Below are 26,868 nucleotides of genomic sequence, written 5' to 3' on the forward strand. Positions count from 1 at the left end.
AGTAGACCAGATCTATGCACAATAGTTCAAGTGAAGGCTTATCAAGACCTTGTAAAGAATCAAAATTATATCCTTATTTTTACATGTCAAAGTTCATTTTAGCATTGCAATTATCCTCTGAGCTGTATTTGCCATCTTTGCTATATGGCCTTGACTTCAACTTCCTATCCACTAAAACACCAAGCTCCCAATCCTGATCAGTTTCTTCTAGCATAATCCCACCAATATAATATGACATCGAATATCTAATTTGACCAAAGTGCATGAGTTGACGTTTACTAACATCAAACTGACAGCCATTTTTCAATATCTATAATTCCAGCCTATTTGAATCATTCTGCAAGTACTGTATATTAGCCACAGTTCTGATTACCCTGCCTATCTTTGAATTATCAAAAAATATTATTATTATTATTACTATGATTATACAGGCACCTCCATGGAGTCCAAAGACTCATCGTAGGAGACCCAATCTATCATACAAATAGGGGTATGTCACTTGTGAAATCCTTCCCAATATCATTAATGTGCAGATTATATAAAAGGGGACCAAAGACTGATCCTTGTGGTATACCCAACACTAGTTACCCTAAATCTCGCAGACTCACATCCCCTATATACCACTTTTTGATATCTCTGTCAGTCATTATCTTATCCACACTAATATTTTATAATCCACACCCACATTCTCCATAAGTATCACAGTGTATCTATTCCCTTTGTCTAATTCAATGGTAACGTTATTATAGAATGCGAGCAAGTTGCTCATCTTTTGTTTAATCAGTTCTCTCTCCCCAGATACACTGTAGAGGTTACCTCTCCTGTCTGTAACTCAGATCAAAATCACAGACTGTCCTCCTTCTACCTAATTCCTATCTCATCTCCTTTGGCACTACTTCATAGTCTAACAATATATTGCTTCCACCCTTCTGAACCAAATACATGCTCTGAGTGATTAAATTATCCTCTGGGTGCAAAGGCCTTTATCCACAATTTCACTCAAAATTCTTGTTCACTTTCCAAACACCGATTCAACAGATGTACGAAAAGAAGTTGAAGAAATAAACCATCTTATGGTAGGTGGCTTGCAGCAAGAACCTTGGCTTCATATTAAGCATATGCTGAAGCATACAATCATTGCAAAACATCCAAATCTGATTTTATTAAGACCAAAGCAGAAAACTTGGCTCTCCTGTATAAATGAAAGTTGTGTTTTCTGGTCCCTTGAAAAGGCCATCATTACTTTATCATACCAGAAACTCAGCACCATATGCTTCCTCTGGTTTTTTGGAACAATGAAGAATGCTAAATAACTTGGACACAAAAAGTCTACTAGTTCTGAGAGCATCTCTCTAACTGCACTCAAACATTGTGATCCAGAGCTAAGACGTCCTTTATGATCTCTACAAACTCCTATACTCAATTGGCATCCAAATGAATGGAGGGAAGCATATATCCATCCTATTTTGCCATCTTATGACCAATCACCACCACCTCGATCCTTTCTGAAATATTGGAGTAAGCAACTTCTACACTGCCTAGATGGCCCATCAATATAGAAGGGCCAATCTAGATCCACAGCTGACCTTGGCTTACATCACACCACCAGATGTGATATGGAAATGTTCTGAAAAACAGACTGTTGCTTTTGACATTTTCAGGGTTTCTGTATTTGGCAATGATCACCTACATTGCCATACTTCAGTATAGCAATGTAAGTGGCCTGGCTGGCCGAGTGGTTAGCGTATCTGCTCTCCAGCGAAAAGGCTGCGGGTTCGAATCCCGCCGTGGGCATGGATGTTTGTGATTGTCTGTGGAAAAACCAGTGGTGGTGGTGGTAGATGGCGTTGGTGTAGTTGCGGTCAGTTGGTGGAGACAGAGCTGTAGAGCAGGTGCCCTTGATGAGTCTTTGAACTCCCTGGAGGTGTCTAATAATAATAACTAGCTAGTCAGCTTTCTTGCTGGTCATGGTCATTTTCTGGCTGACATGTTGGATGCTCCCTTTCTTAGAGCTTCATCCTAAATGTTGTAGTAATTCAGGGCTCAATTTTATCATTTCCCCTTCTTTCTGATATACACAAACAACTTGTTCTCAATCACCACTACTCCTAACATTTTTGAAGAGTGGAGAACATGGTACAACATAGTTTGTCAAACGACAAAGTTTGATAAACTATGCAGTGTTCAGATCCCAAGCTTCAAAATCATCTGCAACCAGTGCCTGCTTTCAGATCAGTGTTTGCATGCAAACACTGATCTTCATACATCTTTTAATGGGGCAAGGATAAGCTGGTCACTGTCAATGTCACATCTCTGCAAAAGAGATCTTGGCTCACTTTCTCTTATCCTCAGTATACAGATCTGAACCTGTCTAAATCATTAGACAGGTTTAGATCTCTTTACCTGGATGGAAATTTATCTCCTGCTTCTTCTGGCATAAACACATCACATCAATTGCTTCCTCAGCTTCTAAAAACCTGGGATTTCTTTCACTCAAGATGCTAATTTTTTGCGCATGAAGCTGATGATTCCATACAAATCCCAAATATGCCTATCCTTAGAATACCACTCACATGTTTGTGGTCATGAACCTAAAACTTCACTAAAAATTCTGTGCTGTTCAGAGAAGTATAATTTGGCTCATAAAGGATCCCTCTCCTCACAGGCTCACTTTGATATCTGAGAAATGCACTTTTTCAGTGTGTTTCTTCTACAAGCACTTCCATGTCACTGCTTCAGTGAACTAGCAACCATCATTTCTACACTTTCTGTTCAGCCTGTTAAAACAACAGTAACCGTTGCCAAACATTTTTCTTCGGTACATGCGTTTGTGAACTTGCTTCCCCTCTTCCTCTTTTATTCCTCTGGACCAGCTTAAAGAATTTTCATGAAGCATTTTCCAACAACTTCAAAATATCAGCAGATTTCCTCTCTCTTAATTCTTACTTGCACCCCATACACAGCACTGATATGATATAAATTCGAAAGGCTGAAACAAGCTAATTTCATTGTGCTGATCTAGATATTCTGGGAAAATTAGCATCAATAATATATCAATATTTACAAGATCATTTTTAGATTAAATTAAAATTTAATCACCATATTCCCTTTGGCATTACATTTTTTGAATGTAATAGTGAACTCTAGAAGTTACTTTGTGAAAGATTAACAATAGTGTTTGCCAATCAAATTTAAGTATAAAATATTTTATATATATGTAACTTATGTCAAGTTACATATATATGTAACTTGACATATTAATAAGTTTGACAATTTTTTTTTTCATTTTCATTTGTTTTAGAGAGACTACTTTAAATTAACAACCACATATATTGAAAATAATTTGCTGCAGGGCTTAATTTAATGTCTAATGTTTCATGGTATTAGCCTAAATGTTAGTAATGTGTGGGAAGATAATTCTTCCTTGTCAAAACTACATTTTACATTGTTTTTAAAAGTAAACTTACTGCTCCATCTGTCTGAGCAAGACAATCAACTTTTGCTTGCTGTTCATGAATTTGATTGTCAATATCCACTAAGGATGAAGGCAGCTGCAGAAATTTCTAAAATGAAAATATTTCAAAGATTTTATGCCAAATAAGATTTTATAACAAATATAAAAGATAAACAGCAAGAAAATTCATGAATTCCTAAAGTACCATTAGTATATTTTTGAAAGAGATGTTTTCAAATTTATACATTTATAAACATTATTTTGGCAAATAAACAATGATATTCAATGTTATATAAATAAGTAATTAATAATATAAATAACTACAGGCCTGGATGATAGAATGATTAGTGTATCTGCTCTCAAACCACCATTCTACTTATAGGCGGCCAGAAGTGGCTTGAAAGTTCAATGATTAGTCTCTGGAACAGTTTCCAGATTATGAATAAAATATAAATAAAATTGAAAACAGTTCACACAATGTCTGGATTTAGTATATACTGAAATTAAGCGTGCATTTAATTAATCATTTTTTTTTAACAGCATTCAGGTAGCATTGCTCTGTCTCTCTTATCTTCCAGGATGGGGGGGGGGGGGCAAAGTCAGCACTGCATTTTGTTCCTGTAGCATTTAATACAGAATATCGCGTTCTGTGGATACTCAAAACGGTTCATCATTACAGAAAACAGTTATAGGTAATGGGTTTGGAGTAAGAGGTCTATACTAAAAGCTACTGAGTTGATATATAACTTATTTATTAAATGCAAATTTATTATATTTTAGAATTGCAGAGTAGGAAAAAAAAAAGTGTTGCATTTTTTATATAATTTAAATGCATGGAATTATACTAGATATGATATGCAATAAACACTAATTAATAAAATAATTCTGCCACTGAATAATCAACAAGTAGGCAAAGTTAACTTCTTAGAATGAAATGATTACTGTAAAGATATAATGGAGTGATATAACGGTAGGCTTGTTAGGCAGGTTGATTTCAATAATAATCAAACACAAAACTAATGTTATAAACAATAAATTATCTGTGTAAATAAATTTATATTAGCATAATTTGTAATGGAGGCCCACAGAGTCAGCAAATACTGACTGCAAGAAGCCTTACTCAATCAGCTGCATACCTATTATATTACACTTTAACCTCATTTACCATATTCACTTTCTCAACACTTTTCATTAATCAATGCATTCAACTCACATTTGTAACAACTTCTTGTCTATTATACTCAAAGAGATCCTCTAATGATTATCCCCACATGCTTTCTCCACTTCCGTCCTATGAATAAATCTTTCCATATATTACCTAAAAATTTAATGTCATACCATCACATTTATGTGTGGTACAAAAATTACGAAATTAAAAAATGTAAACATCATTAAATGCAATGAGTAGTGAGAGAACAGTGACAGAAAATAAGTGGAAGGAGTGCATCATGAATGCATTGAATTAATGTAGGGAAAAAAAAGCAGTCAAATCTAAAAATATTTAAAAGAAGTTGCAGAAGATGTTTGATGATATTTTTGACAAGAATTGCTCAAATATTATTAGCCTTGTGAGGAAATTTGTAGGATGAACCCTACAAATTACCCAGCTTTGTTCTGGTAGTAAGGCTTATACAATTAGTTATTCACAGTGCTATTATTTACAAAAGTTACAACATGCATGATATATTACTTGGAATAAATTTTATGATGGTGGTCTCTGAAATGTTCTTGGCCTAACAATGAAAAAGCAAATTTATAATTTCAAAATTATTTTTATTTTCAACATAATCTCCCTTAAGACTAATACGTTTATTCCAGAGATGCTCCAGCGCCATTATCCTCTCCCTGTAGTGGTTCTCAGTAAGATCTGCAAAATACTACTCTACAGCTGCAATCACCTCTTGATTCAAAGAAAAACGCTGCCCAGCAAGGAAGATTTTTTAGTTTTGGGAAGAGATAGAAGTCAGAGGCAGCCAAATCTAGGGAATAGGGTGAATGTTCCAACAATTCATAATGCAGATTCCTTAATTTTTCCACTGCCAAAACACCTTCGTGGGCAGGTGCATTGTCCTGATGAAAGATGATTTTTTGCTTCTGCAAACCAGGTCTTTTCTCAAAAGTGGCTTGCACAATTCCTTTCTGATATTCTGAAAACAGGAATCCTATTAAAACAGTTTAAAAAGACATAAATTACTGCTCTCCTAAAACCTGGTAAGCCAAAGGATCAAACCCAGAGCTACAGACCTATTGCATTACTTCGATTCACATATCCCTAGAAAGGCTTATTTTTAACAGAATTAACCATACTATTATGGATTGAATACCTATAGAACAGACAGGTTTTAGGCTCAACTGTAGCTGCTGTGATCAGGTTCTTTGACATAATTTATAGGAGCAGGCTTTCAAAAACAGCTGCAGCATTCATCAATCTCACAGCAGCATATGACACTCTCTGTAGGGAAGGTCCAATATATAAACTCATTAAAGGAAAACAAATCAGCAAAGAAGAAAAAAACCTAAAAAATGGTCTACCTCAGAGATCAGTGTTAGTCCCTAATTTCACTTGAATAACAGGCTGTCCAGCCCTGATCTTCAGGTATCACACTAGAATGCACACTATCCCAAGAAATACACGGAGAATACAGTAGCTAAAACCAAGACTCAAAACAACATCATTCATAAACTTAGTGGTCCTCTTAGGAATTCTCTGCTACCACTTTATGCTCATCAGCTCTAGGTTCAGTGTTCTCTGTAGCTAAATACTATTCACATGTTTGGCTGAACAGTCTACATACAGAGCTCATCAACACCTAGCCTTATAACACACTACAGCTGATGTTTGGTGCAATCAGAACAAATACTGATTTCCTGCCTTGTGCACCATCTTGCCATCGTATCTCCAAAGATCTCATGCTCCTATGAGAGAATCATCCCTGTGCATGAGGGCATTCCAGACTTGAGAATGAACTGATTAAAATCTAGGTGACCACCAATATGCAAAGTAGAAAATTTAGTCACCAATAAGATGAAAAGCCAAACGGCTATTTTTTTCTGGCGAGGTTGATCAGTTAAGGGGATAAAAATCCCTTATTGTTTTTCAGCCAGTAAGCGAAACTAAGATCGAAAACTACGATCTGAACATTTCATGCTGACGAACTGTCAGCGTATCCAAGCGTAAGTGACCACTTGGTAGTGCCACACCACGGAAACTCGTTGCAAAGGTGGAGCAAGATCCCTCACTGTTCTTGATATTTTCTCATAATGTAAAAACACACAGCTCCTAGGAGATGTAGTACTGTTTTACATTATGAGGAGAGGTCACTACCCAGACCGGTTTCAACCTTTTTTGAGGTCTCATCAGTGAGTAGCTAGACCTAGAATATCAGAGTTTAAGTGAAAAGAACTTACATACTTTTGCTATACGATTGCCAGAAAGGTGTGTCACTATATTATATTATAACCTAGTATAACTAAGATGAAAAGCCAAACGGCTATTTTTTTCTTTCTGGCGAGGTTGATCAGTTAAGGGGATAAAAATCCCTTATTGTTGAAATAATTAAAAATCCTCTTATTGCATGAAACGTTCAGATCGTAGTTTTCGATCTTAGTTTCGCTTACTGGCTGAAAAACAATAAGGGATTTTTATCCCCTTAACTGATCAACCTCGCCAGAAAAAAATAGCCGTTTGGCTTTTTTGACCTCTCCTCATAATGTAAAACAGTACTACATCTCCTAGGAGCTGTGTGTTTTTACATTATGAGAAAATATCAAGAACAGTGAGGGATCTTGCTCCACCTTTGCAACGAGTTGCCGTGGTGTGGCACTACCAAGTCACCACTTACGCTTGGATACGCTGACAGTTCGTCGGCATGAAACGTTCAGATCGTAGTTTTCGATCTTAGTTTCGCTTACTGGCTGAAAAACAATAAGGGATTTTTATCCCCTTAACTTAGTCACCAATAATTTCATCTCCAGAGAAGAATGGGCACTGCTGATCCTCAATGACAAATGGGTTTGAGATATTAATAACCAAACTCCCATTTTTGTTTTGTATTTGCTCACTTAAACATTAAAACTTGAGCTTGGTTCTTGGTTTTATTCGTTGACCAGATATTAATAAATGATATACACAAATTATCAATAAGTTTCGCCAGCTATTCTGTCTGGCTTCTTCAGGACAAGTATAACGGTACACACACACTAACGTTTGCTAGTAAAAAAGAAGAATGGAGAGTAGTGTCTCAGTCGTTGTTTATTGAGTGCGTTATATAGTTTTTAGCGAAATGAAATTCTTGTAAGCTGAGTGAATTTATTAGGCTTTTCCAGATGTCTTTCAAAATCATTCCTTGATTTCTGTTTAAATTTTCTCCAAATGGCATACAACTGCGGCTTTGAAGTTTCTACATCTTCTATATAAGGCATGGAGCTGTTATCCCAATCGATGGTGTGGTTAGAGATCGAGAAGTGATAGACTAATCCTGAAGTTTCTGTTCTGTTCTTATTCACATCCCTCATATGTTCTTTTTTTCGAATTTCCAGGCTTCTAGATGTTTGGCCTATGTAATTTAATCCACAGGAACATGGGATGTTGTATACACCTGCGTATATTTGAAATATTTGAAGAAGGCATTAATGTCCTTAGGAGATCTTAAAATGTGGCATATAGTTATGACAGGTTTGAGGACAATTGAGAGATTTCCTTACAAAAATAAATTCCTTCCACCAAAGTTCACGTTAGAGCTTGAAAAGAATAACCAATTGCTTTTTCTAGATACACTAATAAAGAAACAAGAGAATGGACAAATCCAGCTCACAATCTATCGAAAACCAGCAGACACTGGATGTTACCTGCACTTCATATTGTCTCACCATATTGCGCAAAAACTCAGCATAATACATAAGCTTAAAAATAGAGCGACCAATATTATTTCAGAAGAAAAAGATCTCCTTGATGAACTCACTCTCATATCTCAAACACTAGTAAACGATGGTTACCAAAAAAATATAATAAAAAAGATTCTTCATTGAAACCCTCCACAGCAACAACCTCCTGTTGCGCAATATACATTGTTCATCGTCATCCCTTATGCAGGCTCAGTTTCAACAAAAATAACCAAACTCCTGAAGTATTTCAACCTCAGAGTTGCTCTCAAACCTGTCAAAACTATACGGCACATTTTAAGATCTCCTAAAGACATTAATGCCTTCTTCAAATAAGCAGGTGTATACAACATCCCATGTTCCCGTGGATTAAATTACATAGGCCAAACATCAAGAAGCCTGGAAATTTGAAAAAAAGAACATATAAGGGACGTGAACAACAACATAACAGATACTTCAGGATTAGTCCATCACTTCTCGATCTCTAACCACACCATTGGCTGAGATAACAGCTCCATGCCTTATATGGAAGAAGATTTTCAATGTAAAAACTTCAAAGACACAGTTGTACTCCGTTCAGGAGAAAATCTAAACAGAAATCAAGGAATGATTCTAAAAGACACCTGGAAAAGCCTAATAAATTCACTCAGCTTACAAGAATTTCATTTTGCTAAAAACTATATAACGCACTCAATAAACAATGACTGAGACACCATGCTCCATGCTTATGATGTTACACGTCAGTTTTAATTTATTTGACTGTATTACTCCATTCTTCTTTTTTACTAGCAAACATTAGTGTGTGTGTGTGTGTGTGTGTGTGTGTGTGTGTGTGTGTGTGTGTGTGTGTGTGTGTGTGTGTGTGTGTGTGTGTGTGTGTGTGTGTGTGTGTGTGTGTGTGTGTGTGTACCATTATACTTGTCCTGAAGAAGCCAGACAGGATAGCTGGCGAAACTTGTTGACAATCTGTGTGTATCATTTATTAATATCTGGCCAACGAATAAAACCAAGAAAAAAGCTCAAGTTTTAACCAAACTCCCATTCTTCCCTGTAAGACATGCTTGACTGAACAGGATTCACATAAACCACTGAAGAAGTGCAGACTTGCTATTCAAGTGGAGAACATATGTTTCTCTTCAATTTTGCTGTAGTGCTCCTAAAAAGCCAATTAGTCACTTCATCACTAAATGCATCTGTGTGCTCATCTATGTGACTGATCAGACTTCCTCCAAGTTGTGCCACTGAAATGAATCACAAACTTGTAATTATAGTTTTTATACTTATGATCATGTGCTTTTTTTTTCTATTCTTTTTACTTAAACTGTATGAGCCAAATGCTAAGGAAATAATAAATAAATCTAAAAATGGATGTTATCTGATCCAACAGCAGTCAGGTGGCATTTAAGAAAAACAACTTTCATCACTTCTCTCATCAATGGATTGAAGTAATTCTTGTGTATCACAAAAAGAGAGAGCAAAATGTGTGGCTTTTTAGCTTTATATCTATCAGCAAGGAGATGAGGGAAGGAGGAAGGATTAAAAGATACTGCTCGTGTTTTAGCAAAACTCTTCTCAAGAGTGTCAACAATTCCTGCTAGGTTGTCAATTGTGCATTCATAACATTCAAAGATGGAGAACTGGTGGATGTATATCAGCCTTTCATTTTCAGGATTTTGTCCCAGACTTCTTTGCTATTGGGTGAAATTGTTATGGAAGATGTGTATTGCTTTCAGGGTTCCTTTTGACTACTTTATATTCTTCATGCAACCGTTCACTACACACTGTTTTGTAACTCCTCCATAACGACTTCTTTTGCCACACTGCTTTCTTGATTTAGATATTCATCCATATCACTTCTACTGTATTTATTTGCTCAACTCTTGAGGACTGATATATCTTCATCAGACTTGAGCACGTTTGAAAGCAGTGAAGTTTGTTGTTGGGAGTTATCTGTGAAAGATACTTAAGCCTTCTTTTTCTTCTGTGCTTCTTCAGCTGCTGTGCAATCAGCATTCCATTCTGATTTAGTGAAAACTGGAAACTGAATGGGTGTTTTGGGAAGTGCAGTTGTGAAGCCTGATTAATGCACTGTTGCATGATTCACTATATCACAATAGGAGATAGTGCAACAGAATTCTGCTGGAAGGAGAAGATGTGCCAGTCAGCTCTTGCTTAAATTTCCATCATGATATCTGGGATGTAGGAAGGGTTGCCCACATGCAAAAGTGGATATCATGGGAAAGTGTTTCATTAGTTACACTCTTAAACAGCGGGATGAGAGAGGTAAGCAGACAGTTAATTCAATAGCAGTGAATACTTGGGTAGGCCAGGAGAAAAATGTGTTGCTACTTGTATTCAAGAGAAAGAGATTACTGTTAAGCACACTTCAATAACTTTTCCCCTAATGTTATTTCAGGCAATACCCGGACAGAGTGTTGTGTCTGTTTAAATTCCCTCATTAAAAGTAACCGGATGATGTCACAGCAACGTGCAATCATCAAGGTTGTCCTGAGAGTTATCTGCAGTTGGAGATAAGTAGATGCTGTATACTGTTATAAGAGATAAGTAAAGTTTTGGAGAGACAGGGTTGGGGCAACAATCCAGGAGGCTAAGGTTTGTTTCAAACTGTAGAGCTATGGGAAGAAGGAGTTAGCATAATTATTATAATTTCAGTAACCTAAATGGAGTCAACACACTCATCGTGAGAGGCCCACTCAACCAGCAACACGTCTGTCATAATGAACTTTAGAGTTATTTACACTCCTTGGATTTGCAACACACTTAGCAATGCATTCCACTCAACAACAACTCTCCACGAAAAAATATACTCCCTATACCTTTCTTTGTCACATCTTTGCAGAAGTTCTAGAGATGGCCTTTCAGTCTTCCTATCTTAACAGACACTCTTTTTATAATTCTTTCTGTATTATCTGGTAGAATCCCTTAACTAATGAGATGTCTATATCCTACCTCCTGTTTCCCTGATATCTACCAAACTCTGTAATCCACATTCCCTCAAATGTTTTGCATAACCAACCGTCCAGTGTTCCAATATCACTTTGGTCATTCATCTTTTGACCCTCAGTAATGTTTCCACATCACAATGAAAACTAGGCAACCAAATTTGAGCACAATAGTCGATGTGTATGTAGTCAGACCAAAGCCTTATATGAGCCATTCACAAGCCAAATCGATTAACTCCACTTTTTAAATTTTTTTTTCAATTTTAGTGTCAAAGCACTTGATTGACTCCTAACTTTTTATATTCATAAAAACTAATAATCGGGATTAACACCACTAAATGACAAAATTTTTGTTGGCCATCGAATAATAAATAATTTATTTCGGAAGTCAATCTAATTAACTCCATACTCTAATGTAAATCGTTGCAATAATGCAATTCAAATGCAGAAGCAAGTACTTGATGATAACGGTAAATTGTTTAGTGCTGTCTCATCACAAAAAAAAGTAAAATAATTAACACGCTAGCTGCCACGCTCCTCGGGCGTAGTTTGTTACCACACGAAAAGCGCTTTCACTCCTTCAAGGTCAGTACGAATAATCTCGAAGCCGGCGGTAATCGACATGAGTATATTCATAGTTGGCTTGTGAAGCTCATATACCAACTACGAGTATATTCGTAGTTAGCAGCGAACGTGTTAATCAGTTACAGCCTAACTGCCACAGAAGTAAGTACTTGTGAATTTTAGTGTCAGTTGATTTTTTAAAAAAAGAAAAATTATACCGTTATGATATCAAGATGAATGAGACTAATAATTATTTGGATGTGGAAAATGATGAATCTGATGGTTCTTCAATACGATTTATCAGCAGAAAGCTCAACTCATGAAAACGTTTATGTATTTCTTCAGATTTGTCATCTGATTGTAGCAGTGAAAACATTACAACAAAAAATTCGATTGGGCGGAAAAGAAGTTGTAATCTCCAAATAACCAAAAGCATAGAAGAATAAAAGGTTTGGATACAGAAATAGAAGGGAAAATTTAATACCTGCAAAAACATTTGTAGATGTAATATGCCGATGTCGTCAGAAGTGCAATGAAAAAATTGCTTCGGATGAAAGAGAAGCTGCCATGGAGGCATTTTATAATTTAGACAGTCAATTTGATCAAAATATTTTTTTAAGAGGTTGTATTAAAGTTAACGAAATAAAAAGAAGGCGCCCGAAGGATAGCAGTAAAATGCCAAGATCACGTTCTTTCACATATTGTTTTCGAAATAGCTGAAAAAAGGATATTTATGTTCGCAAAAAATATTTTAAGGATACTTATCAGACTCAAACTTTATAGCTTATGAGAAAGTTCGCACAAGGATTTACCTACCAGAATTTAGTTTATGTGTCTGTCAGGATTTGCTTGTTGTCCCCTCAACATCCAACTTAAGCTCTCACATTATATTAGGAACAAATTTCTTGGCAAAGTATCAATTCTCCTGTAATTTTTCTAAAAGGGAAATATCCCTAATGAACAGGAAAAGAAGTATCAGAAGAAATAATAGTCATATATATGATGGAACAAGGCGACAGACAAAAAAGTTTTATTTACCAAATGAATTGGAACCTCCTACTAAGGTAAAGTCATCTGTAAGTAAATCAACTGAAAAGGATGGTGATGTAAATTCTGATGTGCTTTATCAGACCGAAACACAACTTCATAATGATGAACCATCAGAGCAACAAATATCCATGCCTGAATCAGATGTTGGCACTGAAAAATCAACTAACAGTTAAAGTTAATTTTGCCAAGGTAATTGCTTTACATAATAGAATTAGAAATTTGAGAAGTCAATGGAAATACAAGGAAATGAGTGATCACAGAAGGAATACCAAAAGAAAGGATTACCAAGGCGTGAGACAACCGAGACAAGGTGTTAGTGACAGAGAACAGAGTTTCTACCCTGAAAGGACATTACCTCACTATAAGCATAAAGAACAAATGTTTCCTTATGTTAGAAACAGCAAGGATCCAAAAGGAAATGCAGAAAGAAATAAAAATATAAAACATGATAACAAATCTGGCTTGGTTCAAACTAGGTACTATACTACTTAAGAACTCGAAAAGGAGAAGAGAAGTCTGATTCCTCCACCAATGAATCTTATGTGAAAAATTTTTCTTTAAAGAAAAATTTTTCAGAGAAAGAGTAGGCCTTTGTTAAATTGTGAATGAAGATATTTTATATATTATAATACTTCATTCACATTTAACATAATCCACCATGTCATAAGCAAGACTTGTAAATATTATTTGTTATTAGTCTCTTGCTTACAATATGTTATTCATATAATTGCTTTGAGTTTTGTTTGTTATTAATTAATTATATAATCTTAGGATATGTATTTGTAATAAAAAAGACTATATATAAAAATGCCATTCATTTTATTTACTTTTTTTGTGAAATTATTATAAAAAACTGTGTGTATATAAATTTAAATGTACCTTATGTGAACTGTGATATATATATATATATATATATATATTTTTTTTTTTTTGTTATTTCTGTAAGTGAAAGTAATTTTATGGAATTCTACTGATTGGCTGCTGATGGAGAAACGGAGTTATTTTTAGATAGCTCGTGCTGAGAGCATGAGCTACTGTGTATAAAGAGAAAAGTCAGTTGATATAAGCTGAACTGGTTAAAAACCGGATTTTGGTGGGAAAGAGAGAACGTAGTTGATTGGAAAACAAAAAGAGAAGCCCTGGAGGCATAGAGATCAGTAGTGAGTGGCAGAAGGGGAGTTGATATATGCCGAAAATCGTCTAGGAAAGGAAAAGGAATTAATAGGCATTTGGAATTACTTCTATAGGAGTTCTGATACTTCAATAATTTCCTAATGGTTAGTGGAAGAATAATGCAGAACTGAAGTCAATACATAGAAGAAAATAAGGAATCAGTAAAATAACTTAAACCAACTGCATCAAGACTTGTGTATTTCTGTGTCTATAATTCAGTTATTATAGTGGAAGATTTCTTTGAATTGTGTTGCCGTAAAGTAAAAGTCAACCAGAATTTGAAATGTGCCTATGCGAATTCGATGTGTAGAAGCAGTAATCCGGTAAGAGTTGTCCTTTCTATAATCTGTGAATCTATAACAGTTAACTCAGTCGGATATATTTTTATCTTAGCTGTGATGTTATGTCAAAGGTCGGATGTTAGATGTACTAAAGTACTTTCCCCTCGAAATAATAAGTGTTATGTCGATCTATTAAGTGTTAGCTGACTGAGAAAGAATATAGTGTAGCCTGTCATAAGATTAGTTATTGAACATTTGGAAGGTTAAACTTTTAAGAACTATTCTCAACTTGACTGACTGAGCATAAAGAACTGAAAAATGAATGTTTGATAGTTAATGGATTGTAATTATTCTGAATACTTTAAACTGAGCTAATATATTTGATTTAATTCATCTAATTGGGTAGAGAGAACTATATGTGAAAGAATTACTGATGCTTTAAGAATTAAGAAGTGTCAACATTAGCCATAATCCTCAAACCTAAATAAGAAGTTACTAATATCTGAATATGAATTTTTGTAATTGTTCAATTTGATAACCTTTTGCAGATAGTTATACTTGAATGTATATGTTGTACTATTCCACATTAAATGTTTTCTTTTGTCGAGTTAAACTTGGTGTTTGCCTGATTTTCTTTCATTGCACCGCTCATAAAATTAATCGGACCTTTGCGGAAGCCTTAAAAGCTATTAATAACCTCGGCCTGAAAATAAAGTGATAATATAAGTATAGTTGATGATTGATTCCTCTATATTATTTAGACTAATCTGAATATAGGGTGGTGCAGTATAATATAAATTTCTTTATATTCAGATGAGCATCAATCAACAACTAATGAATAAAGACGGAATTTAAAGAGGTAAAGATAAGATTAACAAACCAACAAAAATGGAACAGTCAGTTAGGTAGGACGTTCCAACAACGACTGTTGTTGTAAAGAACAAGCTTCGTCTTTGATTGATCGGCGCGGTCGCCATGTTCCATGCAATAAAATCGATGATACATGTTATAAAACATACAGACTCATTTCCTGCCTACACTAGTCACTACACAAGAGCTCACAATCCAACGTGAAAATATTTAAATTCAGATCTAAATATTAAGAAAATGTACAAACTGTAAATCGCGCAATGTGAAGATGAAGGTATAGTACTAGTGAAAGAAAAATATTACTACAAGGTATTCTCCACTAAATTTAATTTACATTTCAAGCAACCATCTAAAGATACATGCCAAACTTGTGATTGTTTGCAAATAAAAATTCATCTTCAGATAGTGAGGGAATTCGGATGGCAAAACTTGAAAAGTACACTCACTTACAAGAGGCTGAACAGGCTCGTAGTCATATGGCTGCATCCAAAGAAATTTTTGTTCGGATGATGCCATCAAATAACAAATTTGATGTTATTTTCTTCGACTGAGAAAAAGCTTTAGCCTTTCCTAAACTTACTACATTGGTAGCTTATTATAAGCGAAATTTATATGTTTATAATTTCGGTTGCCACGATTTTAATAAAAATATAAGTCACATGTTCGTTTGGCCAGAAACTGAAGGATCTCACAGGTCTCAGGAAATTTCATCATGCCTAATAAAGTATATAAAGACTTATGCTAAAAATTATGAAAAAATAATAACCTATTCAGATTCCTGTACCGGACAAAATAGAAATATCAAAACTGTCTCAAGTTTATCGAAATTGGTTCAAAGTACAGAAATAAGAGCTGAATCAATTCAAATGAAATTTTTGGTAAGTGGACATAGTTATTTGCCTAATGATTCAATTTTGCCATTATGAGTCATATGTGAAAATAATTCAAAACATTTTTTCACCAGATGATTGGTACAATATCAAAACCAGTAAAAAGAAAGCACCATTTACTGTGGTTCAAATGACTCATCAGGATTTTTTCTCAACAAATCTTTTATAGAAAATTCTATCATTAACAAAAAAGTAACAGTTACCAGTAAATTGGCTTAAAATGCACTGGATAAAATTAGAAAGGTCGAAACTCCACGTCATGCAATTCAAATATGACTTTAACGAAGATTCAGAATTTCATGCCATTAATATAAGAAAATCTGTAACAGGTAGATCACTGGGTCTGAAAAATGTAGACCAGCCTTTGTTATATCCTACAGGTAGAACTGTGACAAGAGAAAAGAGGAAAGATATGATGGACCAGTTGAAATTCATTCCTCCTATTAATCGACATGATGGGACCTCAATACAGCTGACAAAGAAGACATCATTTATATTGCTGATGAATCAATTTAAACAAACTAATAATAATAATTGTAACAGTAACAGAATAGTTATTATTCATTTGAAAAATCTTTAATAAGAAATGTATGATAATGAAGATTTTCTGTAATAAAAAAATAATTTGAAGACTGAATTTGATGTTATTACTTTTTTCACTTGCCAAATCGATTAACTCCCTTAGTCACGCAAAAATTGTAATAATAATAATGATTACTCCAAGGATATTCTATCTTATACATTTTATATGTCGTTAGATAAAAGCTACATGAAAAACTGGTAAACAACGTTGGTTATAAATAGAGAAGAAATTGGAGAGGTAAACATAAAAACGGGCATCTTTCAATGAGACTCATTATCTCCTCTATTGTTTATATTGTCATTGATCCCCTTAACTAGAATTTTAAATAAAACTGCTCATGGTTATCAAACTGCGCAAAAGAGTGCAAAGATATTTCAAATAATACCGTCTACAATGTTTATTTGAATTTATATTTTAAAAGGAATTTTAAAAAACAATGTATATTATTTTATCACTTTTCTTCACTTTTTGTTTTATGGAGTTAATCGATTTGGCAAGTGAGCGGCTCATATAGAGGCACCACTTCCTTATCCCTACATATTAATGTACTCTTCAACATAGCAACAATAAAATGTGCTCTCAGAACTTTAGTCCACTGTTTACCATCACTCAAATATCCCGAATCTCATCCACTTTCTGAAGTCCAGCTCCAAAATCTACTCAAAACCTGTCCTCTAGATAGCTAGTGCACCTCACAATGAAGAATGAGATCACCATATTCCAAATCGAACATTTCACAATATTCTCTGAATTCTCTTTTGTTTAATCCTCTTGCTGTAATTTTATTCACACATTTCGCAACTGGTAACATGACATGCTGCAAATTGAACATTTTTCCAAAAAGTGACTCTGCTGTATAATGAAGTGATATTTTAGTAAAGGTTGACAGAAAACGTTTTCAAGCAAAGCTGTAGTCCCAGTGGCTTTACCCATCATTCATAGTGCTCCATCAGTACAAAGACTGATCAGTCTACTAGAATCTACTTGTAGATTTTCTAGACATGATTTCACTTTCTCAAATATGTCTGATTCTCTTGTTTTTCCATGAAGCGATTCAAGACCAATAAGATCTTCAAAAATGTTAAAATTATCATCAATTCCTCTTATAAAAATGCTTAACTGAGTTACATTACATATATTATCAGATACGTCCAAAGCTAAAGAAAGTACAAGCAGCATGATTTTTTTTTCTAAGTTGATACAACCGTCATAAGCACCCATGTGAAAATGCAAGTCATTCTATCAACTGGTTTGTTTTATGTCTGTATCCCTTGAAAGAGATACAGACAAAAGAAATTCATTCGAAGTTCATAAAAGTTTATGGGCACTCTTCTCCCTCGTTTTTGACAATTAAGAAAGAGGCTGCCGAGTTTAAAAACGGCCATACCAGCCTTGAAAATGATTCACATGAAGGACGTCGAAAAAAGTGTAACACCACCAGAAATCCTTGATCAGTGCACGATATGGTATTGGATGACCGCTGAGTCAAAGTGCATGAAATTGAGACTATAGGCATTTCAAAAGAACTCGTAGAATACATTTTGCATGAAGAATTGCAAATGAAAAAGCTTGCGCAAGATGGATACCGTGCTTGCTCACAGCAGATCAAAAACGCACTCGCATGAAAATCTCTGAACAGTGCTTGGAGAACTTTAACAAGAATAAAATTGATTTTGTGAGTCGATTTATTATTATGGATGAGACTTCGATTCACCATTACACACCAGAATCCAAACAGCAGTCAAAACGGTGGAAAGAAGTCAGTTGTTCAGCGCCAAAGTTGGTTCCATCAGCAGGAAAGATCATGGCATCAGTGTTTTAGGATGCTAAAGGCATTTCGTTTATTAATTATCTTGAAAAAGGGTGAAACAATAACTGGGGAATATTATTGTGATCTTTTACAAAGACTAAAGAAAAAAATCACAAGAAAAGACCAGTTTGCAGAATTAAAAAATCATCTTTCATCAGGACAATGCACCTGCCCACAAAGGTGTTTTGGAAATGAGAAAATTAAGGGATCTGCATTATGAATTGTTGGAACATTCACCCTATTCCCTAGATTTGGCTGCCTCTGACTTCTATCTCTTCCCAAAACTAAAAATCTTCCTTGCTGGGCAGCGTTTTTCTTTGAATCAACAGGTGATCGCAGCTGTAGAGGGGTATTTTGCAGATCTTACTGAGAACCACTACAGGGAGAGGATAATGGCACTGGAGCATCGTTGGAATAAATGTATTGTCTTAAGGGAGATTATGTTGAAAATAAAAATAATTTTGAAATTATAAATTCGTTTTTTCATTGTTAGGCCAAGAACTTTTCAGACCACACTGGTATACGCGTATCCCGAAAACAGAAAGGTCACTAGTGGTGTACCGATGGGTTAGTTTTGGGGCCATTGTTGTTTAATTTGTATGTTAATGATATTGGGATGGTAACATGCGATTGACAGAGTCAATCGCATGTTATGGCCTTACAAGAGGGCAATAATCAATCCATATGACGCCTTGACCCCAAATCTGTGCACAATAATCCATATGATGCCTTGATCAGGCATCATATGGATTATTGTGCACAGATTTGGTCACCTGGTTTTCTTGGATATCTTGGAAAAGGTCCAGAGAAGATTCACAAAGGTGGTCAGGAGTGTTTGGAAAGTGGAGTACAAAGACAGATTGAGAGAATGTAAGTTGCAGAGCCTCATGAATAGGAGGAAGAGGGAGGGGATATCATTGAGACATAAGCTAGTGAGGAGTTGTGTCGTGTCAACATCGAGAAGATTTTTCATAGAATGGGAGAGGGGGCTAGGACAAGAGGTTATTGCTGGAAACTTATAAGGAGGGCGTGAGTAGAGGAGTAGGTTCTTTGCATGGAAAGTGGTTGGTGAGTGGGATGCATTGCCAGGGTATGCTGTGGGTGTGGATACACTGAATCAGTTTAAGTCACAGTTGGATGAGCATTGTGTGCAATAATGTGTACCTCCCACAATGAGTCTCTGACTCCATGGAGGTCAAATGTTAATAATAATAATAATTAAGATCATGTCTTTTATTATGTGAGAAAGTGTTTTCACAAACAATGTACAATGGTTTTCCCAACAGATTCACTATAAATAAGAACTCATTTTCCCACTGTCCACTGAATTCATGTTTACTATCAGGTCCTGTTTTTCTTTGGCTCATTTTCTTTTGCACTGTGATGGGTAACTGAATGTAAAAACAAGGTTTAGTTTTCAAAAAAAGTACAAACTGGCAAATGTTCATAAAGGACAAATAAAGCACAGCCCCGTAGCGAACGAGTATCAGTTGTAAACTGACCGACATAAACCTGCGATGCACTGCTGTTGCTAACACTTGGCATTTCAGGATCAAATAAGTGAATGTGCAAAAAGATGTGCATGAAACAATAAATCGCTGAAAATAATGACTAAGTTTTAGCTTTTTTTCTACAAATCTGTTTTTGGTTAATACTTTTGTATAAATAGCTACTTTTTATTATCACTGGGATCCAATGCACTACTTCTGATTATTCAATGTGCCACAGGTTGGCCACCCCCTGGTCTATAGCAATAAGCGCCATGTGTATGCAATTATAAAAACTAAAAGATAAAATTAGACAACAAACTTATGCATAGTTAAGACATTACAATTTACTTGTTTATTTTTTGAAATCATAAGCATGATAGCAATCTCAATTTGTCGACTTGATAGTTGAATGAAATATGAAATTAAAATTTGGCTCCAGTTGGTTGGAAAATAAACACAAAGTTGAAATGCCAGTTTTCAGACTAATGAGTGCTAAGATTCATTCAAAAGGAACTGTAAGTATATACTATATATAAACACAATCATTAAAGTTAAATCAAATAATACAAATATACCTGTTTCAAATGATCTGGAACATCATCGTTTATTAATCCACATTTTTTTTTAGCCATCACAAGTAGCTTCTCAGCATTAGATTTCATCTTTTTATGCAATATAGCATTTTCTTGAAGTTGCTCCTAAAGAAGAAACCATTTTTTTTTTTGTTACTATTACTTAAACAATAACAACAATAAGAATATTCTTTCTTTTTATTTGAATATTATAATAAAATATCATATACTATCATAAAATGAAAAAAAAAAGGATATTGGATTCATTTTTAGTGAATGAGTGTTTGCTTGTTCTTTCATGTACCTATCAGAGGAAAAAGCTTACTTGTCATGAAAGGTTATTCAGGGTGAATAAACATAAAGATAACAAGCAAAATGCAAAATATATATATATATATATATATATATATATATTGTTTTATGAAAAAATTGAATGACTAGAACCGAGATTTAATTAAAAAGGTTTTAATATAAACACACTACTAGTTTCGGCCTGTAACAGCCTTCTTCAGGTGACATTATAAAAGAAAAAACACTAAACATTGAGGATTAAAAGACTATGAACAACATAGACAGTCTTTATACATAATTAGCATGAAAACGTTGTAGTTGTATTTGAAGCTGTTCTTTCATTTGTTGCATTGTTGGAAGAGTGCGTGTTTGCTGCATCACGTGAATGCAATGCAACAAATGAAAGAACAGCTTCAAATACAACTACAACGTTTTCATGCTAATTATGTATAAAGACTGTCTATGTCGTTCATAGTCTTTTAACCCTCAATGTTTAGTGTTTTTTCTTTTATAATGTCACCTGAAGAAGGCTGTTACAGGCCGAAACTAGTAGTGTGTTTATATTAAAAACCTTTTTAATTAAATCTCGGTTCTAGTCATTCAATTTTTTCATAAAACTATGTATGTTAACCGAGTCAATGATCATTCTGTCATATATATATATATATATATATATATATATATATATATGAAACGTACTATTAACTCGGGGTTGGGATATGTTCATTTTTTAAATTAACTGACTTAAACCCAAGAATTATAACACAATGACATTTATTTGAAAAAAACGCAACATGTTTCGTCAAAAAATGTTGACGTGGTAGCACTCTTTACCAACGTTCCGACACAGGACGTTCTCCATATTTTAAAAAACAAGATTTCAAATAAAATGTTCTCTCTGTTATCTCACTGTGTAAACTCTGGCTATTTTGAATTCGAAGGTAAACTATACAAACAGGTCAAAGGATTAGCTATGGGAAGCCCTCTCTCTCCTGTGTTAGCCAACATTTTTTTCGAAGACTTTGAAGAAAAGGCGATCTCCTCTTTTACTTTAAAACCAAAAATTTGGCTTAGATATGTGGACGATATATTCCTCATATGGGAGCATGGTACTGAGAATCTTAACAAGTTCCTCGACCACTTAAACAACCGCCATCAAGATATAAAATTGACTATGGAGATTGAAGAAAATAGTTCCATCTGCTTCCTAGATGTTAAACTCACCAAGACGCCTGAATCAATTAAAGTCTCTATTTTTAGAAAGCCAACACACACAGACAGATATTTGCATGCGTCCTCCCATCACCATCCAGCGCAAAAGTTGGGTATTATATCAACTCTAGCGAATCGTGCAAGATCTGTACTGTCAGATGAAGAAGAACTAAAAAAGGAACTACAACATCTTAAATGGACCTTTAAAAACAATGGCTACTCTCTAAAAAGTATTAACAACCAATTATCCCGCCACCAACGTAACAACGTAGAGACACAGGACGACTCCAAAGGTCATATCGTCTTGCCATATATCAGCACACTATCCAAAAAGCTGAGCAGAATTCTAAAGAAGTTTAACATAAAAACGTGCTTCTCGACTCTGCCAAAAATAAGATCACGCTTCAACAACTATAAACAACCTCACAACCTTCTACAATTCCCAGGTGTATACAAGGTTACTTGTGAATGCGGAAAGCCTTACTATGGACAGACAGAAAAATCTATCTTACTACGTCTCGAAGAGCATCAGAGAGACATTGCCTATAAGAGAACCAGAGCTACTGCTCTGTCGGGCCATGTCCTGCTTTCAATAAACACGAACAACGAAGGCCACCAACATGAAATAGATTGGACATTGACTTCAAACCTACACATCAGCCATGATGAAATAGAGCGCCGCATTGTAGAGTCAAGGGAAATCACCTTAGACCCTTTTCATTTGAATAATAATCTTAGCTATAATTTGGCAGACTCTTTCAACTCTACTATTAGATACTGGAGATCGCGTGATTCCACACACGCACAGGTGTACAACAATAGAACTTTAACTCGGACTGTAGTTCAAGCTCATAACTGTAATTTACAGTCGAATATTATGGCTTTATAGTTGTATAGCTTTAGAGTGTGTCAATGTTAATTTAAGTGTCTTTTATTGTCTTTCTATGTTCTTATCGCCTGAAGAAGTCATTTTTGACGAAACATGTTGCGTTTTTTTCAAATAAATGTCATTGTGTTATAATTCTCGGGTTTAAGTCAGTTAATTTAAAAAATGAATATATATATATATATATATATATATATATATATATATATACATACACACATATAAACCCAGTACACAAATTTGGTCACTGGGTTTTCATGGCAATGAGGATATGTTAGAAATTATCCACTGTTTAACCACATATTCAGCCCACTTAGTATCTAGAATACTTTAGGAAATTATTCCATACCAATTGGTTGAAATTTATATGTATGATTACTTTTTTTTTTTTTAAATATATAAACTTGCTGCTCTCCAGCCCAACTCTTAGTTTTGTAACCTAATAGATAATAATAATAAGAAGACTCTAGCTTTGATGTAGTAAAGGTTTTTTTTTTTTTCCTACCAGAGGTCATGCCAATTATTGTAATAAGAGTTGGTCAATAACTTTAGCAAACCATGTAGATTGTAGTGCAGCTTGTTTCTCGGTATATATTGTGTATGCTCCAGAGGATGACCTTGATATGAAGGTCGAAACATCGAGTGTTGATTTTGATTTATATTAAAATAAAGTTTTACTCTATAACGGTAGTTGTCTCCATAATTTTTCAAAATGTATCCACTGTTTAAAAAAAAATAGAATTAATTAAAATTTTCTAGCACTGTTCAGAGGCAACTTGAAGTTAGGTATTTTAAGGTGATTTAACTGATGATTTCCTGACACAATTCGGGAAATCATTTAGTTCTTGTTGAGAGAGAGCCATGTGAATGAATGATAATGGTAGATTGTATAATCCATGAAAAGAGTTTTCAAAATAGAGCACAGAGGCTTTGTCTCTATTGATGTTGTGTGTGTGATGCGAGAGTGCAAGCTAGCAATGATTTTTCCTCTGTTAACCACACTGCTTAGATGTTCCATCTTTTCTTTTCTTTTTTTTTTTTTTTTTGATTTCTGCAAGTTTTATATGTGTAGGGATATTACAAGGATTTCTGCAGACCTTTGGATGGAAATGCTAGTGAACAATGAGCTGATCTCAAAGCTCACTAAGATATCAGTACCAGTAACAATTCGATTTTCAACAGAACTTTAAAAATAGGAAGAGTTTTTTTTTTATGTATGATGTGGTATTGGAGAAGGGGGAAGAGTTCTGTAACTGTTTGGATAATTATAGCAGGGAGAAGCAGTAGTATCTACTATGGGTCTTGGGGTAAATTGGACAAATGAATGGGGGATTCAGTTTAGTGCAGCTAGATGTAAAGACTTGAAGTTTGGGATACAACAATGGGAGGCTGCATACTCTATAGGAACTGTACTGAAGAATAGGGTTCATGAATTTCAGGTAAGCTGTATAAGAGTAGACAGCAATTGAAGGGTTTAAGTTTTTTTCTGATATCAGGAAAAAAATTTTTCTGAGTAGGCTTTTTATTTTTAATTTCTTGATATGATTAGTGGGATCATAATCTAAAAGTCTGTACTAGATACTACTGATTCTCCCTGCTATAAAATATCCAAACAGTTAATGAAATGTCTTTCCTCCTTTAGTAGTCATAAGACATCATAACATATAGAACTCTTCCCATTTTAAAAAGTTCAACTGAAAATCTAACTGCTAATGATTCTGACATCCTAGTGAGCACTGATATCACCTCACTGTTTGCCAATATTCCTTTAAATGACACTTGATTTATTTATTTATTTTTAAACATGATTCAGACCCATGAAAGGTTATTACTAAACTTATAGTACATTTGTACCATGGGTGAACTAAGGATTCCCACCCACCCCCATTTTTATCAATCACTTTTTGTAATTTTATATTTATTTTTGCAGTCTCTGGAAACCCCGCTCTCGATACCAAACATGGAACTTTTTCAAGCCGCTTTAGGCTTTCAAATAAGTGAGGTGTTGGTCATACACACTGGGTGATACAATTCATCTCTCAACTAACTATTTTAATCAATCACTTTTTTGTAATTTTTTATTTATTTTTGCAGTCTCTGGAAACCCCGCTCTCGATACCTAACATGGAACTTTTTCAAGCCGCTTTAGGCTTTCAAATAAGTGAGGTGTTGGTCTTACACACTGGGTGATGCAATTCATCTCTCAGCTAAAGACAATCTAACATTCATGCCCATGGCAGGATATGAACCCATGACCTGTTGTTGGAAAGTGGGTATGCTAACAACTTGGTCAATCAGGCCAGCAAATGATTACTTTTAAAAAAAGTTTTTTTTTCTCCCCTTGATTTAATAGACCTCTTTTTCCTCTGCTATTTATTCCTGTTATTTCTCTTGGAAAAACAAAAGTTATAAACAGATCTCAGCTCTCACCCTGCACTATCTTCACAATTTTTTTTTAATAGAAGATTTTGAAAAAAAAAAACATGCTCTTTATTCAGCTCTTCTCAAACTTTCTATCTCATTAAGATACGCAGATGATGTGTTTTCTATTTAGTTTCATGGTCCATAAACAGTTTCCTCTGTTACCTCAATAGTCATCATCCTAGATTCCAATTTACAATGGACAAGGAAGCTAACAATAGTCCAGCCTTTCTAGACACCTTATTTACCCCACCCCCAAGAATGGTTGTTTGCAAACCTTTTGTAGATTTTGTGCAGTGGATAGGCTAAGGATTTTTTTTTTTTTACTATTTCTATCGATAATATATATATATATATATCATCATCATCATCATCATCATCAAATTCCTGCCACGTACCCACAAGGGGTGTACAGGATTTCCTATCTACAATTTTCCTCCAAATTAGTCTTTCACTTGTCAAGATTCCAACATTATCAGATCTTATATTTCCATCGTCTAAGGCACTTTGTACCGTATCAATCCACCTATATCTTGGTCTTCCTCTGGGTCGTTTTGCTGCCAACCTGGCAGAGAACACTTGTTTTGCTAATCTTTCCTCGCCCATTCTCTTTAGGTGACCGTACCAACTGAGATTAGTTCTGCTAATGCATTCCTGGATGCTGACAATGTCAAGTTCTTTCCTAATATCCTCATTTTTAATATGATATTGCCATTGATGCCATCTTTTCATCCCTATGATCTTTCTCAGGACTCTAATATCTGCGGTCTCTAGTCTTAGGTCAAGTGTTTTACTTCTGAGCCAGCTCGCAGATCCATAAGTTAAAACTGGTTTGAACACTATCTTGTATACAGCTAATTTAGTGTTCCGACTAATTTCTCTCTTATTCCATATGAATTTATTCAATTGACTTCCTACCATACAGCTTTGTTGATTCTGTTGTCTATTTCCATATTTAATTTACCATCTTCACTAAAATTCGTGCCTAAGTAGCTGAAATGTTTTACTTGTTCCACAGGTTCCCCGTTCACAACACAATTGACATTTTCAACAATTCTACCTATTTTCATTGTCTTTGTGTCTTTAATGCTGACCTTCATACCATATCTATTAAAACAGTTATTCAATTTAGTCAGAGACTCTTGCAAACTTGTGGCGGATTTATTTAGAAGTATAACATCGTCCGCATAAAGCAAAGAGCTGACATTAACATCTCCAATTTTGATATCATGTTTAATACCACTTTCCTTCATAATGTGATCCATATAGATAATGAATAACAGAGGGGACAACGTACATCCTTGTCTCACACCAGATTTAACATTAAACCATCTTCCTGTACTTCCTTCAATTCTAACTGCTGACTTACAACTCAAATAAAGACTAAGTATTGCTTGATATAATGCCCCATTGACACCATATAACTGTAGCGTATTGAATAGCTTCTCTCTTGGCACCTTGTCATATGCCTTTTCCA

General features: G+C 34.8%; 1 protein-coding gene across 2 annotated transcripts in view; it reads right to left on the reverse strand.

Annotated features, from left to right (window-relative positions):
• Positions 1 to 26,868, reverse strand: part of SMC5 (structural maintenance of chromosomes 5) — a 752,645-nt gene that overhangs the window by 190,004 nt on the left and 535,773 nt on the right. For both annotated transcript variants that reach the window (XM_090391623.1, XM_090391622.1), the window contains exons 19-20: positions 20,585 to 20,707; positions 3,468 to 3,563 (exon numbers count right to left, since the gene is read on the reverse strand). In XM_090391623.1, coding sequence (XP_090247749.1) covers positions 3,468 to 3,563; positions 20,585 to 20,707 — 219 coding nt within the window. The remainder of the gene's footprint in view (positions 1 to 3,467; positions 3,564 to 20,584; positions 20,708 to 26,868) is intronic.

The sequence above is a fragment of the Typopeltis vanoorti genome, chromosome 4 (genome assembly GCF_054136105.1).
Source record: "Typopeltis vanoorti isolate ZY-2024b chromosome 4, IOZ_Tvanoo_1.0, whole genome shotgun sequence".
NCBI classification, from domain to species: domain Eukaryota; kingdom Metazoa; phylum Arthropoda; class Arachnida; order Uropygi; family Thelyphonidae; genus Typopeltis; species Typopeltis vanoorti.